Source organism: Hemitrygon akajei, chromosome 13 (genome assembly GCF_048418815.1).
Source record: "Hemitrygon akajei chromosome 13, sHemAka1.3, whole genome shotgun sequence".
NCBI lineage: Eukaryota > Metazoa > Chordata > Chondrichthyes > Myliobatiformes > Dasyatidae > Hemitrygon > Hemitrygon akajei.
This window is the reverse complement of record NC_133136.1, coordinates 15318216-15336920: the sequence shown is the minus strand read 5'-3', so window position 1 is coordinate 15336920 and position 18705 is coordinate 15318216. Positions and strand designations below refer to the sequence as shown.

Sequence of the window (18705 nt, the reverse complement as noted above, 5' to 3'; positions counted from 1 at the left end):
GCTCAGTATGAGTGCTAACATTGCAATTGTCTTACATACTACTGGCTCAACCTGCAAGTTAACCTTTAGGGAATAATGTATGAGGACTCCCATGTCCTTATTGTATACTTATTACATTATGTATTATATAGATATATTGTGTGTGTGTGTGTGTGTGTGTGTGTGTGTGTGTGTGTGTGTGTGTGTGTGTGTGTGTGTGTGTGTGTGTGTGTGTGTGTGTGTGTGTGTGTGTGTGTGTGTGTGTGTGTGTGTGTGTGTGTGTGATAGGATATCATGTGATATAAGACATATATAATAGTTTAACATATATTATTATTATTGCCTATACTGTGAAGCAGACCTAGTGGGCTAAATGGCATAATTCTGCTCCTATATCTTCTAGTCTACATTATTACCTGAATATATGGAACCTAAGCTGTGTGCAGTTACACTTGAATTTATAAAGTATACTTGCTGGAATTTAGAAGATTGAGGGGGGATTTTATTGAAATGTATAAAATTCTAAAGGGATTGGACAGGCTAGATGCAGGAAGATTGTTTCCGATGTTTGGGAAGTCCAGAACAAGGGGTCAGAGTTTAAGGATAAAGGGGAAGCCTTTTAGGACCGAGATGAGGAAAAGCTTCTTCACACAGAGAGTGGTGAGTCTGTGGAATTCTCTGCCACAGGAAACAGTTCATTGAAGCGAGTTCATTGGCTATATTTAAAAGGGAGTTAGATATGGCCCTTGTGGCTAAAGGGATCAGGGGGTATGGAGAGAAAGCAGGTACACAGGGTTCTGAGTTGGATGATCAGCCATGATCATACTGAATGGTGGTGTAGGCTTGAAGGGCCGAATGTTTCTATGTATCATCATCATCATTATGTGCCATGTCGTGTGACATGGGCGATCATGGTCTTATCCATAATCATGATTGATCATAACCACTCCCCGCTGAACATCGACAGCTCCTCAGTAAAGATCGTAAACAGCACCAAATTTCTTGGTGTTCACCTGATGGAGAATCTTACCTGGTCCCTCAACACCAGCTCCATAGCAAAAAAAGCCCAGCAGCGTCTCTACTTTTTGTGAAGGCTGAGGAAAGTCCATCTTCCACCCCCCCCCCCCCCCACCCACCATCTTCATCACATTCTACAGGGGTTGTATTGAGAGCATCCTGAGCAGCTGCATCACCGCCTGGTTTGGTAATTGCACCATCTCGGATCGCAAGACCCTGCAGTGGATAGTGAGGCCAGCTGAGAAGATCATTGCAGTCTCCCTTCCTGCCATCACAGACATTTACCCTACACGCAGCATCCGCAAATGAAACAACATTATGAAGGACCCCATGCACCCCTCGTACAATCTCTTCTCTCTCCTGCCATCTGGGAAAAGGCTCCAAAGCATTCGGGCTCTCACGACCAGACTATATAACAGTTTCTTCCCCCAAGCTATCAGACTCCTCAATACCCGAAGCCTGGACTGACACCTTGCCCTACTGTCCTGTTTATTATTTATTGTAATGCCGGTACTGTTTTTGTGCACTTTATGCAGTCCCGTGTAGGTCTGTAGTCTAGTATAGCTTTCTCTGTGTTGTTTTTTTTATTATTACGTAGTTCAGTCTAGTTTTTTTGTACTATGTCATGTTGCACCATGGTCCTGAAAAATGTTGTCTCAGTTTTACTATGCACTGTACCAGCAGTTACGGTCGAAATGACAATAAAAGTTGACTTGACTTGACTTGACTTGACTTGGATTGTGCTTGGCAAATTGTTCCACAGAAGTGGTTTGCCATTGCCTTCTTCTGGGCGCAGTGTCTTCACAAGTTGGTGACCCAAACCATTATCAACACTCTTCAGAGATTGTCCCCTTGGCGTCAGTGATCTTATAACTAGGACACAGGATATACACCAGCTGCCAATACGACCACCCACCACCTGCTCCCATGATCCTGATAAGGAGTGGGGGGGGGGGGTCGAAGCAGGTGATTCGGATTGGGGGCTACGTGGGTGCTACACCTTGCCCAAGGGCGACCTGAGGGATAGCAGAGGGTAGGATTAGCTTGCACTTAGTTTGTTAGAGACGTACCTCCACCCCGCCATAAAGTATTCAAAACGGCATTGCAAATACTCTCCACTATAAATCACTGAATTGGTGGCAGGTTACATGGTCGGCACAACATTGTGGGCCGAAGGGCCTGTAACGTGCTGTAGGTCCATAAAACATAGCGCTAGTTCCATAAAACAATGGTACATTCACCTGTGGCTGATTCCACTAAATGAGGGCTCCTTCTGTGATGATTTTAGAGTTCAAAGTTGAAAGTAAAATTTAATTAACAAAGTACATATGCATCTGTCACATATACTACCTTGAGATGTATTTTCTTGCAGTTATTTACAGAAAAATAAAGAAATACATTCGAATTTATGAAAAACTATACATAAAAAGACTGATTCATGTGGAAAAGAAGAAAAATTGTACAAATAAGAAAACATGAATTGTAAGGAGTCCTTCAAAGTGAGTCTGTGGGTTGTAGAATCAGTTCACAGTTGTGGTGGCTAAAATTATCCCGCTGCTAATAACTGCTCTTGAACCTGCTGGTGTGGGACGGTACTAGCGTGAAGAGAGCTTGGCCTGAATGACAAATGCTGCTTTCTTGTGGCAGTGTTCCCTGGAGATATGTGCAGAGGTGGAGAAGGCTTTGCCTATAAAGGACTAGGCCGCATCCACCATTTCCACCTTTCAGCAATACCTGCACTGGATGTCAGAAGTGTCTCCTCAAAAATGGGCACGGATCTTGTAAATTGTATGGTCAGATACTGAGGTGCTTCATGGGGGTCGACCATGGATATCGTGTCCTATTCGTCTATGTGCTACGCAAGCCAGGGCAGTACAACATGGAGAGCAAGCTGTTGACCGTACAGCCGTTGACTTCTCCATGCAGCGGATGAATCTAAACCAAAGGCAGAGGCTAATGCAGTTTGGCACCAGCGGCATTGCAGGAGCTACCAGTCAGTGTTGAACTCAACATAGGGACACTAACTCTGGATTTCTCATTGGGGTTTACCCTTGAAGCCTTCCCTGTGAGTGGGTATAGCTGCAAGACAGCGGAGGTTTGAGATCAGAGTTTTCCCTCTAGATGAGCTGCTAGTCATGGCTGATGAGCCCCATTTCTCATAAGCAGTTGTTTTTAAGGCACCAGTAACCTGCATTTGTTCCTTCTGTCAGTAGATATGGTCTCGCTGGGCTTTGTAGCTAAGCCACACATGAAGGCCAGGAGCTGGACTTGGTTCTCAGAGTCTATTTGAGATGCACACCATTGGGAGCATATAATAGGTAGTGGCAGCTCGTCCCCATTACCATCCCAGGCTATGACAGCCTCATGGTCAACTACATCTCTAGTTACCACCATGGTTACATTTCTTGGTGCACCAACAAGGTTATGATGAAATTGATACTTTTTCACAGACAATCAGAAAATGCAGCCAAATACTGGAGAAATTTAACAATTTCTGACCCTCCCAGTCCATGACTGTGGATTCTCAGAAAATACAGTGAAGTTTAGCTAAAATATGGAGCCACTGTTTCACAGTGGCAGAGACCTGGGTTCGATGCTGAACTTGGAGGTTTTCTCTATGTTGCGTTTGCAGCCACATTGATTTCCCCTTGGCTGCTCAGGTCTATTGCAACATCCACTTTTGGGCACCACAGTAGAGTTGCGATTAGTGTGGTGCCATTACAGTTCAGGGCATTCTGGAGTCTGGACTCTAATCCATTGCTGCCTACAGGGAGCTTCTACATTCCCCCATGACCACTGCGGTTTCCTCAGTCGTACCAGCTAGTAGGTTAATTGGTCATTGTAAGTTGTCCTGTGATTAGGCTAGATTTAAATAGGTGGGACCACAAGAGGACCACAAATTGTCATTGGGTTTAGACATTTTCAATGACCTGGAGAGCTATGTTAGCTGGAATATGGCTATGTGCTTTGGCGCTTGGTAGGGTCACCCATGTCAAACAGGTCAAAGGCTGGAATGACCAGACTAGGAGAGGTCCACCAGTCCTCCAGGTTCGGGTGTTCAGCTCAGGGCTAACAACTTTGACTGGTTAAATAAAGTAGTTACAGAAATGGCAACAAAAAGTCCTTCCATATCTGAGTGTGACAGTATTCCTGAGTCTCCACCTAGGACACATGACTGACAGTAATGAAAACTGAGGGGAAGCTACTGACATGATGAAGGAATCCCTGAACACCACTACAGATGGGGGACCTTCATTACTGCCCTGAACGCCAGTGGGAGCTGGGCAGCACAGCTTGTTGGATTAGAAGGGCCTGTTCCGGCAGTATCGCTAAATAAAAATAAATAAATAAATTCCAATTGTATTTGGGCTAGAGTTTTAAGCAAACAGCCACTCCAATGCCACATCTTGAAAAAGTTACAGTAAAATCTTGACTTTATAAAAAAGATGAAGGTCATACACAAAATTGTTTCAGACTGAAACTTCTTTTAAACTGATGAAGTCTATCTTGGACCTGTGACGTCTCTTGTATCTGTCTCCTTTTTCTGTGCAGATGGTGGACCGGTGAATGGCAGGAATGCTCAGCATCGTGTGGAAACACTGGTATCAAGAAACGCACAGTCCTGTGTACCCGCACCGTGGGGACAGAGGAGCAAGCTCTTCCCAACTCAGAGTGCAAACAGCTTCTAAAGCCAAGGACACAAATGCCATGCAACAGAGACATCTCGTGCCCTTCAAACTGGACCGTGGGCAATTGGAGTGAAGTAAGGCACAATTTTTCCTCAAGTACAATATGTTCATGCTTTCATTTATGTATCCTTTATAAATTAAAAGTGAAGTGTATAATAATACATAGGACATCACAGTTAACGTCACACTGTACAGCGCCAGTAACCCAGGTTATCTGTAAATCTATATGGAGTTGCATGCTACTATGTATAAGGAGTTTATACGTCCTTCTGATGACTATTTGAATTTTCTCCAGACACCCTGGTTACCTCCCAGATTCCAAACAGGTTAGTAGTTTTTAAAATGTTTTTAAGTAAGATTCAGCGTGGATTAGGTCCTTCCTGCCCTTCACCTCCCTGCAATCCCCTATCTTAATCCCAGCCTAATCCCAGGGCAATTTACAATAATCAATTAACCTACCGACTGGTAGGTCTTTGGACTGTGGGAGAAACCAGGACACCTGGAGGAAACCCTGGAGAATGCACAAACTCATAGGCAATGAACTCGGGTCCCTGGAACTGTAAAAATGTTGTTCTAACCATTACACCACTGTGCTGCCTGTCATATAGATGTAATTAGGTGGCAGAAGCTTATTGGGCTGGAAGGCCTATTATGTCATGCTATATCAAAAACTACCTTTTTTTACCTGTTTTTATACAATTTTGCATAAATTTATTTTAAAAAACTACTGCAAAAATGGCTTGAAGTGTTTTAATTAATGAGCTGTTTTAGATCTGCATTTGGTGTGTAGCACAAAAGATTGAGATGCAATTCATGTGCAATTTAATGTAAATTCATGCGTAATTTAATACGGTCGATTGTATTCTCGGAGTTAAGTTATACATGTTAGTGAAACTTTGATTCAACTCTTTCCTCATAATGAATTCAGAAAGTTGGGATGTTTCAATCCACTAATTGTTGCATCAATTAGCCATACTTTTGGTTTAACTTTTAAACTCAACTCTAAGGTGGGTTTTGGTTGGATTTCTGACCAATCAGGAAATGAGTTACTCTATCTTACAGTATTTCCAATGCATGACAATACAGTTGGATTATAGAACAGTACAGCACAGGAACAGGTCCTTCGGTCCATAATGTTGTGCCAAACCAATTAAATTAGTATTCAGGTGGCCAGCTAAACAAATCCCCTCTGCCAACAACGTTAACATCCTTTCATTTTCCAGACATTCATGTGCCCCTCTAAGTGTCTCTTATAAATCCATAATGTACCTGCCTCTACCACTACCCCAGGCAGTGCATTCTAGTCACTCTACACTCTCTGTATAAAAAACTTGCCCTTCCTTTAAAATTACTCCCTCTCACCTTAAATGCATGCCCTCTTGTGTTAGACAGTTCAACTCTTGGAAAAGGGTATTATGCCTCTCATAATCTTTTAAACCTCTATCAGATCTCCCCTCAGCCTCTGCTACTCCAGAGCAACAAGCCAAGTTTGTCCAATTTCTCATTATAACACATGCCCTCTAGTCCAGGCCACATCCTGGTAAACCTCTCCTGCACCCTCTCCAAAGCCTCAATATCTTCCTATAACGGGGTGACCGGATTGGTATGCAATACTCCTGGTGCGGCTTAACTAGAGAGTTATAACACTGCATCTCTGAATCAGGAAGGATCATTTCAAATACTACAGGTTACTTTTAGTTTAATATTTGAGTTGCTGCTTTTTGAACAAGCATTTCTCATTTTAAGTAAAACAACACGACATCAAAGCTGTGAATTCATTGAAGTTTGCTCAGCAGTTGTACTGAGAGCATTTACCGTGGGGGTTGACTCTGCTGTAAATAGTGAGTTGGTTGTAAGGACGTCAGTAATCACAGGGAAAAGACAGGGCAACTGGGTTGAGAGGTGTTACGTAGGCACGGAGCAAGAATGACAACAGAGTCGTAAAATTAAACATTATTACTGAGCCACATTAGTAACGGTACAAGCTGAGCAACTTGCAGTGTGGGGGCGCTGAACTGGGCCTGTTGAGATACAAATAACGTGCACCTGAAAGCCAGCACCAAACAGGAGAGCACATGGCACGTAGGAGGGCCCGGAGTCAATCAGCTGCATGCACATTTACACCATTCCTACAATGAATCTGACACAGATCAAGAGGGAAAATAAATCAGCCGTGTTCGAGTGGTGGAACAGACTCAATGGGCCCATATGACCTAATCTTCTCCTATATCAAATACTCTCAAGCTCTACTGCACTGGCTAAGGTTAATATTGCTGCTTTGGGAGGTGGTAGCAATGATATGTCAGTGGCTTGTCTTCACTGATGGGATTTAGGTGTTCTAAATAACATCAATGATTACTCCTTTATCATTCATTTTTGTATAAATAATCACTGGGGAATATACTGAACCAAAAAAGCTATATTCAGTTACGTTTATTCATTACATTTCGTTACAAACATTTGGAATGGGTATTAACATGAAAATGATTCCAGGACTGAATGGCTTGTCATATGAAGAGCGCTTGGTGATTCTGAGCCTCTATTCACCAAATTTCAGAAGAATGAGGGGTGACTTTCTTAAAACCTTATCAAATGGTGAAAGGCCTTGATAGAGTGGATGTGGAGAGGGTATAATGGGAGTGTCTAAGACCAGAGGACAGTCTCACAATAGACAGGCATCCTTTTAGAATAGAGATGAGGAGGAATTTCTTTAGTCAGAGAGTGGTGAATCAGTGGAATTCTTTGCCACAGGCAGCTGTGGAGGTGAAATCTTTATGTATATTTAAGACAGTGATAAATAGATTCTTGATTGGTCAGGACACGATGAGCAGAGTTGGTAATTGTCGGAGTGGTCTGAGTCAGAGTGGTAAAGCTTGATAAGGTTTCAGTGAGAACAGGCGGAGGCAATGTAAGTAGGTAAGTTAATTCCTAATTTCTTATCTCTTTTTTCTTATTTAAATCTTGTGAGAATAGGTAGTATGTGTACCGGGCCAGTGATCTGTTCTGGGTGTCAGATGTGGGATTACAGGGAGGCTACCAGCCTCCCTGTTGGCCACTTCTGCACCAGCTGCATTGAGATACAACTCCTTAGACACCATGTTAGGGAACTGAAGATGCAGCTCGATGACCTGCAGCTTGTTAGGGGAGGTGAAGATGTGATAGGCTGGAGGTACAGGGAGATAGTCACCCCAAGGCTACAGGAAACAGACAAATGGGTGACTGCCAGCAGAGGGAAGGGAGAACATCAGCTAGAGGAGAGCACTCTGGAGGCCATTTTGAGTTCTGTTGAGGGAGATGACCTACCTGGGGAAAACAACAGAGGTCATGCCTTTGGCACTGAGTCTGGCCCTGTGGCTCAGAAGGGTTGGGAGCTGAAGACAATGGCGACAGTAATCGATAACTGTATAGTTAGGGGGACAGATAGGTTATTCTGTGGATGCAAAAAAGAATCACGAATGGTAGTTTGCCTCCCAGGTGCCAGGGTCCATGATGTTTCTGAACACATCCAGAATATCCTGAAAAGAGAAGGTGGCAGATAAATGTGTGGCTGAGGAACTGGAGCAGGGGGCAAGGATTCAGATTTCTGGATTTTTGGGACCTTTTCTGGGGAAGCTAGGACCTGTACAAAAGGGACAGGTTGCACTTGAATCCAGAGGAGACCAATATTCTTAGGGGCACGTTTACTAGAGCTGTTGGGAGTAGTTTAAACTAATATGGCAGTGGGAGGGAATGATAATGATAGAGCTGAGGATGAGCCAGCAGGTTTACTAGTAGATGATGGGTGTAACACGAATGTAAGGAGGAACAAGACAATGATTCTGTACAATTGCAAACAGGGCAAAGAGTTAAATTGTACCACAGAGGCAAAGTTCAAAAGGGCGAAGAACGCAGGACTGAAGGTGCTGTATTTAAATGCACGTAGCATTCAGAATAAGGTGGATAAACATAAGACTGGCCTCTTTTACCTCGGTTGAGGAAGTTTGGTATGGGCCCCCAACTCCTAAGAACTTTCTACAGGGGCACAATTGAGAGCATCCTGACTGGCTGCATCACTGTCTGGTATGGGAACTGTACCTCCCTTAATCACAGGACTCTGCAGAGAGTGGTGTGGACAGCCCAGCACATCTGCAGTTGTGAACCTCCCATGATTTAGGACATTTACAAAGACAGGTGTGAAAAAAGGGCCTGAAGGATTATTGAGGACCCGAGTCACCCCAACCACAATCTATTCCAGCTGCTACCATCTGGGAAATGGTACTACAGCATAAAAGCCAGGACCAACAGGCTCTGGGACAGCTTCTTCCACCAGGCCATCAGACTGATGAACTCACGCTGATTTGAGTGTATTCTATGTTACGTTGACTGTTCTATTTATTATAAATTATTATAAATTGCTATGATTACACATTTCACAATTAGACGGAGATGTAACGTAAAGATTTTTACTTAAGTTTGTGAAGGATGTAAGAAATAAAGTCAATCCATTCATTCATTCAATTCATTCATGACGTTGTGGGCGTCACAGAGTTGTGGCTAAAAGAAGGCCATAATTGGGAGCTTAACATTAAAGAATACACTTTCTATCAAAATGACAGCCAAGAAGACATAGGCAATGATGTGGCTCTGTTGCCAAGAGACAAGTTACATCTTTAGAAGAGGTGATATAAGGACAGAGAATGTTAAATCTTTGTGGATAGAGTTGAGAAACTACAAGGGTAAAGAAACCATTCTGGGAATCATAAATAGACCTCCAAATAGTAGTGAAGATGGAGGGTTGTGATTTCAAAGGGAGCTGGAAAAGGCATGTATTAAGGGTAATGCCACATTACTTCAATATGCAAGGGGATTCGGAAAATCAGTTTGGTGTTGGATCACAAGAGAGGGAATTTGCTGAATGGCTACATTTTTAGAGCAGCTTGTGCTTGACCCTACTAGAAGAAAGGCTATCTTACATTGGGTGTTGTGTGATAACCCAGATCTTATTAGGGAGTTTAATGCAATGGAACCCTTAGGAGGCAGTGATCATAATATGATTGAATTCATACTGCAATTTGAGAGGGAGAAGCGTAAGGCACATGTATCAGTATCATAATGGAATAAAGGGAATTACAGAGGCATGTGAGAGGAGCTTGTCCAGGTGGATTGGAGGAGGATACTAGCAGGGATGACAGTAGAACAGAGGGGGCTGAAATTGCTGGGAATAGTTCATAAGGTGTAAGATAAATATGTCCCACAGAAGAAGTTGTTCTCAAATGGCAACTGTGGCTGACAAGGGAAGTTAAGAACTGTGTAAAAGCCAAGGAAAAGGCATATAAGATAGCAAAAGGGAATGGAAAGTTGGATGATTGGGAAGCTTTTAAAATTCAAGGCAAGTAAAAAGCTATAAGAAGGGAAAAGATGAAATATGAGGCCAGACTAGCCAATAATATAAAATAGGATATCAACATTTTTTCTCAGTTATATAAAGAGTAAAAGGGAGGTGAGAGTTGATGTTGGACCACTGGAAAATGATGCTGGTAAGGGAATAATGGGGAACAATGAAATGGCACAGGAAATTAATGAGTACTTTGCATCATTCTTCACTGTGGTAGACACTAGCAGTGTGCCAGAGGTCTGTGAGTGTCAGAGAGCAGAAGTGAGTGCTGTTGCTATTATAACGGAAAAAGTGTGGCATCTTCAAAGGTCTTAAATGGATAAGTCACCTGGACCAGGTGGGCTACATCCCAGAGTCCTCAGAGAGGTTACTAAAGAGATAACAGATGTATTGGTCATGATCTTTCAAGAATCACTTGACTCTGGCATGGTCTCAGAGGACTGGAAAATTGCAAATGTCACTCCACACTTTAAGAAGGGAGGAAGGCAAAAGAAAGGAAATTATAGGCCAGTTTGCTAACCTCTGTCACTTGGAAAGTGTTGGAGTCTATGAGGTTTTGGGGTACTTGGAAACTAATGATAAAATAAGTCAAAGTCAGCATGGTTTCTATGAAGGGGAATCTTGCCAGACTAAACTCTTGGAGTTATTCAAGGAAGTAACAAGTGGGTTGGACAAAGAAAAGGCAGTGGATGTCATTTGCTTGGATTTTCAGAAGGCATTTGATAGAGTGCCACAAATGGAGCAGCTTAAAAAGATAAAATCCTATGGCATTACAGGAAAGTTACTGGCATGGATAGAGGAATGGCTGATGGGCCGGAGGCATGGAGTACGAATAAAATCAACCTTTTCTGGTTGGCTGCCAGTGACTAGTGGTGTTCCTCAGGGGTCAATATTAGGACCGTTACTTTTCATATTGTTTGTCAGTGATTTAGATAATGGAATTGATGGCTTTGTGGCATAGTTTGCAGATGGTATGAAGATGGGTAGAGGGGTAGGTAGTGCTGAGGAAGCAATACGATTGCGGCAGGACTTAGACAAATTGAAATAGGTAAAATAGTGGCAGATGGAATACAGTGCAGGAAAATGTATGAAAATGCATTTTGATAAAAGGAACAATAGGCAGACTATTATCTAACTGGGGAGAAAATTCAAACATCAGCAGTTCAGAGGAACTTAGGATTCCTCGTGCAAGACTCCCAGAAGGTTAATTTACAGGTTGACTCTATGGTAAAGAAGGCAAATGCAATGTTGGCATTTATTTCAAGGGGAATAAAATATAAAATCAAGGAGATATTGCCAAAGCTTTATAAAACACTAATCAGGCCACACTTGGAGGGTTGGTAAGTGTTCTGAGTCCCATATCTCAGAAAGAAAGTGTTGCCATTGGAGAAAGTCCAGAGGAGGTTCATGAGGATGATTCCGGGAATGAAGGGGTTAACATGAGGAGCCTTTGGCAGCTTTGGGCCTGTACTCACTGGAATTTAGAAGAATGTGGGGGATCTTATTGAAACCTACCGTATGTTGAAAGAACTAGATTAGGGAGATGTGGAGAGGATATTTCCTATGGTGGTGATGGACGGGATGGGTGGGGCATTCAGAACTAGAGGGCACAACCTCAAAATCGTGGGGCAATATTTTAGAACTGAGGTAAAGAGGAATTATTTTTTATCCAGAGTGTAGTGAATCTGTGGAATGCTCTGCCACAGACTGAGCTGGAAGTCAAGTCTGTGGAAATATTTAAGCAGGAGCTGATAATTTCCTGATTGGTCAGGGCATCAAAGATATGGTGAGAAGGCTGATGTATAGGGTTGAATGGGATCCAAGATCAGCTATGATGGAATGACGGAATAGATTCAATGCGCTGACTGGCCTAATTCTGCTCCTATGTCTTATGGTCTTATGGACATGAAGGGGTACGTGGAAAAGGCGGGAGATTGAGGAGGAAAAATGGACCAGCCATAATAAAATGGTGGAGCAGACTCAATGGGCTAAATGTCCTAATTCTGCTCCTTGTGCTATGGTCTTATATGTTCACTATTCAAGGCTCCTGAAGTATTTCAGTGGTCCTTTGACATATCTAGGGAAAATAACATCCTTTTTGTGTAATATACACCACTGACTCTGTTTTGATTAGGAAGCCACAGTTTTTGTAACCAAAGGATGTCAATCCCAACTTCCTCTCAAGTCTGGAGCAGGTTCAGTGTAATTTTGAGGGCACACTTACAAATGCAAATATTGTGGAATTTTGGGAAATGGATTTGGATTTGATTTATTCTTGTCACATATACCAAGATAACAGTGAAAGCTTTCCTTTCACACTGTCCACCCAAAGCAAAACATTCTACTGTACATTGTTGTAGAACATGTTGAAACTACAACAATGCAGAATCGTCTAGATAGATAGATAGATAGATACTTTATTCATCCCCATGGGGAAATTCAACTTTTTTTCCAATGTCCCATACACTTGTTGTAGCAGAACTAATTACATACAATACTTAACTCAGTAAAAAAAAAATATGATATGCATCTAAATCACCATCTCAAAAAGCATTAATAATAGCTTTTAAAAAGTTCTTAAGTCCTGGCGGTAGAATTGTAAAGCCTAATGGCATTGGGGAGTATTGACCTCTTCATCCTGTCTGAGGAGCATTGCATCGATAGTAACCTGTCGCTGAAACTGCTTCTCTGTCTCTGGATGGTGCTATGTAGAGGATGTTCAGAGTTATCCATAATTGACCGTAGCCTACTCAGCGCCCTTCGCTCAGCTACCGATGTTAAACTCTCCAGTACTTTGCCCACGACAGAGCCCGCCTTCCTTACCAGCTTATTAAGACGTGAGGCGTCCCTCTTCTTAATGTTTCCTCCCCAACATGCCACCACAAAGAAGAGGGCGCTCTCCACAACTGACCTATAGAACATCTTCAGCATCTCACTACAGACATTGAATGACGCCAACCTTCTAAGGAAGTACAGTCGACTCTGTGCCTTCCTGCACAAGGCATCTGTGTTGGCAGATCTGTGTCTAACAGCTACAGAGAAAATTTAGTGCAAGATTATAACAAGGTTAGTCCCGCAAGATGTCAAAAGGGATTTTATTGTACCAGGGAACCCTATAATATTCTTCAAACTGTGAGGTAGAAACTGTCCTTGAGCCTTATGGTACGTACTTTCAGGCTTTTGTATCTTCTGCCTGGTGGAAGAGGGGAGAAGAGAGAATGTCTAAGGTGGGTTGGTTCTGCAAATCTGAAATAAAACTAAGAAAACTGAAGATGGTAAATTGGGTAGACAGTGTGAAGGGAAAGAAAAGAAAAATCTAATTTTCTGTCAATTAGTTTTAATTAGAATTGGATTAAGATTGGCTTTATTTTGTAATTTGTACTTCGAAACATACGGTAAATGTGTTATTTGCAACAATGACTAACACCGTGCACGGATGTGCTGACAGCAGTTCCTCAAGAGTTGCATGCTTCCTGTGCCAATGTAGTAGAGCCGCAATTTACAAACTCATACTAATCCATACGTCTGGAATCTGGAGGAATCCGGAAAGCCAGGAGGAAGCCCATGCGATCACGGAGAAATTGTACAAACTCCTCACAGACGGCGGTGGGAATTGTAGCACAATCGCTGGTGCTGTAAAGCATTACACCAATCACCATGCTGCCACAGCACCCGCAGTCTGGAGCAAACGTATCACAGCTTAGAGAAAAGCCAGAAAGGGATGAAATAAATCAGGAATGTGATGGCTGCAATCACACCTTGCACAGTCAGATCTCCAAGCCCCTGAATCCTCACTCAGGATATGCGGTGGTTTCAGTTTATGCTGCAGTGGATGTTCGACATCAACAGCTAATGTCACATAGCTTAGTTATCTGGCTTTTCGTAAGATGGCAGCACATTCGATCGCAGCGGCTCCTACGTGATCAGCAAAAGGTGCTACTGTCCTTTTAAAGCATATTTTTATGAATGCAACATCCAGCTAGACATTAAGAACTTAAAGTACTGGAGTTCTAGCCCATCAGCGAGTTGCTTGCCAATTGGAGGAGAAAGTAAAGAGCAGGTCGTGTTGCTGCTTGCTTCAGAGGAGTCGGCGCGAGAAGAAGGCATGCAGTCTAATAGCGAGTGACGGACTGAGTCACTTTTCTTGTGATCTCAAGATCCTTTTGGACATTGTTAATGTGGAGTGCTGCAAATCCGATTCACTGATATTGGCGGTTGCAAGGGTGGTCGGTTGGCAAGCCGAATGGCCTTGGTTGTAGTGAGGACTAGGCCTCAAGCTGTGGTGTTGCCTGCTTACTGCTGCCAAGAAGGAGTTGCCAGAGCCGATTTTCTCCACTGGGGGCAGTGTGGCACAGCAGCCAGGCTGGAGTCAGTGCTGCCGTCTCCCAGTGCTCGCTTGGCAGAAGAAGAGATGTGGTCGAATGTAGATTTCCGCAGTATTCATGGACTCAAGGTCTGGATGCTTTTTCTGTGGCTCTATTTCACTGATATCTTACACGTGTTTGCTATCTGATGTGTGTTATGTGTGTTTTGTGTTGTGTGTGACCATTGGTACTGTGTCTTGCACCTTGGTCCTTCAGTAACGCTGTCTCATTTGGCTGTATTCATGGATATTCATGTATGATTCAATGACAATGAAAATATTGCTTCCTGAATACTTTTGAGTGTATCTTATTGATCTTGGTCTGCTGTTCATGAAAATCACCATGAAATTTCCCCATCTCACACCATTATTTTGTAATCACCTATATTTATTATTTCAAATCATAATTCAAGTCAATTAATAATGTTGCCCACAATATAAGCTGAAAAATTTTCTATTTTGTCTATCCAGGATTTAGAACAGCTACAGAAGCAGCATGCACAAACCATTCAATGCATTGTGCTTACATGTATATCGGTTTGCGATCATGTGAATGTGTGAGCTCTACACACATCGCATATTGTGTGTACTCATTGTAATAAAATAATTGTATTTTCAGGAGTATTTATGATAGCAAAATGTCTCACCAATGTTGCAACAGCCTGACTGTCAGAGTCAGAATCAGAATCAGGTTTATTATCACCGGCGTGTGTCGCGAAATTTGTTAACTTAGCAGCAGCAGTTCAATGCAACACATGATAATATAAAAAATAAATAAATAAATTGCAGTAAGTGTAAATGTATGTATATAAAATAGATTAAAAATAGTGCAAACACAGAAGTACAATACAGTATATTAAACAAAGTGAGTTGGTGTTCATGGGTTCAATGTCCATTTAGGAATTATATGGCAGAGGGGAAGAAGCTGTTCCTGAATCACTGAGTGTGTGCCTTCGAGCTTCTGTACCTCCTGCTGGACAATAACAATGAGAAGAGGGCATGCCCTGGGTGATGGGAGTCCTTAATCATGGACGTCATCTTTCTGAGGCACCACTCCTTGCAGATGTCTTGGATATTACAGAGGCTAGTACAAAAAATGGAGCTGACTAACTTTACATTCTGTTGTTTCTTTCGGTCCTGAGCAGCAGCCCCCACCCCCCATACCAGGCAGTAATGCAGCCTGTCGGAATGCTCTCTATGATACATCTACAGACATTTTCGAGTGTTTTAGTTGACAAACCAAATCTCTTTAAATTCCTACTGAAAGTTTCTATTATATTTGTGGTGAGCATATGCTTAAATCTCAAAGGACAGAGCTTAACTCAAAAGTGCCCTGTCAGGACAGCTGGAGGACACGACTAGTGAGATGTTATGGGTGGAACTAAGAAATAAGAAAGGTGTAAGCACGTTAATGAGAACACCAGATATGTAGGACATGGATTGATTAAGGATAGTCCACGTGTCTTTGTGCATGGAAAGTCATGTCTACCAATCTTACAGAGCTTTTCGAGGAAGTTACCAGGAAAGTGGATGAAGGCAAGGCAGTGGATGTTGTCTACATTGACTTTCTTAAGGTCCCTTGTGGGGGGCTGGTCAAGAAGTTTCAGATGCTGGGCCTTCAGGAAGAGGTAGCTGGAGGCCCATGACTAGTGGTGTGCCACAGGGATCAGTGCTGGGTCCTTTGATGTTTGTCATCTATATCAATGATCTGGATGGTAATGTGGTTAACTGGACAAGCAAATTTGTGGATGACACCAAGGTTGGGGTGTAGTGCACAGTGAGGAAGGCTATCATGGCTTGCAGAGGGATTTACATCAGCTGGAAAAATGGGTTAAGACATGGAAAGTGGAACTTATTGCAGACAAATGCAAGGTAGGACCAACCAGGATAGGTCTTACACAGTGAATAGTAGGGCACTAAGGAGTGTGGTAGAATGAAGGGATCTGGGAATACAGATACATAATTCATTGAATGTGATGTCACAGTTAGAAAGGGTCATAAAGAAAGGCTTAGGCACATTGGCCTTCATAGATCAATGTACTAACAATGGGATGTTATGTTGAAGTTGTATAAGATGTTGCTGAGACCTAATTTGGAGTATTGTGAGCAGTTTTGGTAACCTACCTACAGGAAAGATATAAATAAGTTTGAAAGAGTACAGAGAAAATTTACAAGGATGTTTTTGGGTCTAGGGGACCTGAGTTATAAGAAAACATTGAATAGGTTAGGACTGTATTCTATAGAATGTAGAAGATTGAGATGAGATTTGGTAGAGGTATGCAAATTTATGAGGGGTACAGATAGTGTAATTGTAAGCAGGCTTTTTCCATTGAGCTTGGGTGGGATTTCAACCAGAGGTCATGATTTAAAGTGTCACATACCCCCTGACTGGGTTACCAAACCAGCAGAAATGGAATGATTTGTTGGAGTCCAGTGGTACTGTAACTAAAAGTGGTTATTAGTAAACTAAGTAATACAGTATCAAAAATGCAAATATACATATAAAGCAAGTTAGCAATGATATATACAGAAGTGTGGAAATATAAGCGAAAACCAAGCTCTATCCAAGTCTAGGGGTAAATGAATAGTCTTAAGATAATGCAGAGTTCAGATCAGTTCAGTTTGGGTTGAGGTAGTTGCTGTTGTGACGTTGGAGAGAGAGAGCGAGCGAGAGATGAGCAGCTACAGCAGGTAAACCTTACGTTGTCTTCTTGTTCCGTTGTACTGTTGTGGTCACCGATTATGACCCTTCTGTTCCAGGCCAGTCCGTTCTTTAGTGGTGGGTTCGTCACCTAGGTGAGGGTGGACACACACACACACAAGCCCCACCGGCCTGCCTTCACACACTGTGAGCCTCTGACCGATTCCCCCAAATCGATCCTCCAAGCCCCCACCTTCCTGTGGGTGCACACCACTCTTTCAGTGTCCAGTGGCGTGTCTGTCTGTGTCTCAGCAGACTCGTCTTTTATCTTCCCTGCTGGGGTACCAGCCATCCATCAACTGTCCATGTCCATCACCTGGCTCCTCCTTGCTGTGTCAGCAGGGATCCACATAAACAGGCCAAATGTCCTTAGCGCTCAAGTCAACAATCAGCGAAGAAGCCACAATACTAAATCATCCATGGAGCCATAACTTTAATCCTTGTCTCTCTCTCTCTCATTACCAGCATGTGCAGCATGGTGCCTCTCTCCCTCTTTATCTCTCTCTCTCTCAATAGCAGCATAGTTCACAGGGGGGGGGGGGGTCAACTCTGGACCCCATGGTTTGCTCATGGTTTACCCCCACCCTTAAAAGAATTTTTATGGGGGTAAAAATTAAAACATAAATGCACATTACAGAGTCTAATATAATACAGAAGTAGTCATTAACTAACAGAGTAACACAGATATAATTTCAATTCTAACACCTAGATAAACAATCAGCAATTACATTGTCAATTACCTTTACATGTTGTATTTTAATATCAAATTCTTGTAACATTACACTCCAACTTAATAGTCATCTATTCTTATGCTTCATGTTAGTCAAAAATACCAATGGGTTGTGATCAGTATCAATGGCTTCTGTGCCGGACAAATGTAAACCTCAAAATGCTGTAACGCCAGAATAAGTGACAGTAATTCTTTTTCTACAGTGGAATAATTTTTAAATTAGGTGCATTTTACAGAATTTAAACTAGTACATGTGTGATCATCATGTAACACATTCCTGAAGCATGTACAAATACTAATCTATATTTCACTTTTAAACTTAACATTCAGTCAGTCAATCTACCATGACATTGTCTTTATTATTCACATGCTTTGTTACAAAATAAAATCAAATTCCTGCAGAACCAGATCTTTGTTATTCAAAGTGGTGTTTTGTCCACCATTATCTCTTTTCCACTTCGACACAGAACACTTAACCCTCACGTGATCAGCGTGCTCACCAGCTTGGACTAGGCCTTCACAGACTCCCTACACAGGGGCTAGCTTATCACTAATGTTTTCCAGACTAAGCCCATTTGCTGAACTTCCAAACAACTCATTAATTTTAAGCAAGTCACTAATGTTATCATCAAGATCTTTAAGTCTATTAGTTCTTATAACAACACCAGCAGGTGATCCCTCTTGGTCAAAACACCACTTCAAGTTTTGCCTCTCCAAATCACTTACTTGAACAACATCACCAAGTTGTTTATCCTTAAATTTCAAAACAAACTGTAACAGACCAGCAGGCATCTTGTTATCAGACCACTGACCCTTCAGCATGGTTACTACTTCTAAAACCAATCCCGACTT

At 42.3% G+C, this 18705-nt stretch overlaps 1 protein-coding gene across 1 annotated transcript in view; it reads left to right on the top strand.

Moving 5' to 3' along the window:
• LOC140737658 (A disintegrin and metalloproteinase with thrombospondin motifs 12-like) overlaps positions 1-18705 on the top strand; it is a 615581-nt gene that overhangs the window by 470618 nt on the left and 126258 nt on the right. Inside the window, exon 18 of the mRNA XM_073064184.1 lies at positions 4549-4759. Within this exon, the coding sequence (XP_072920285.1) occupies positions 4549-4759 (211 nt within the window). The remainder of the gene's footprint in view (positions 1-4548; positions 4760-18705) is intronic.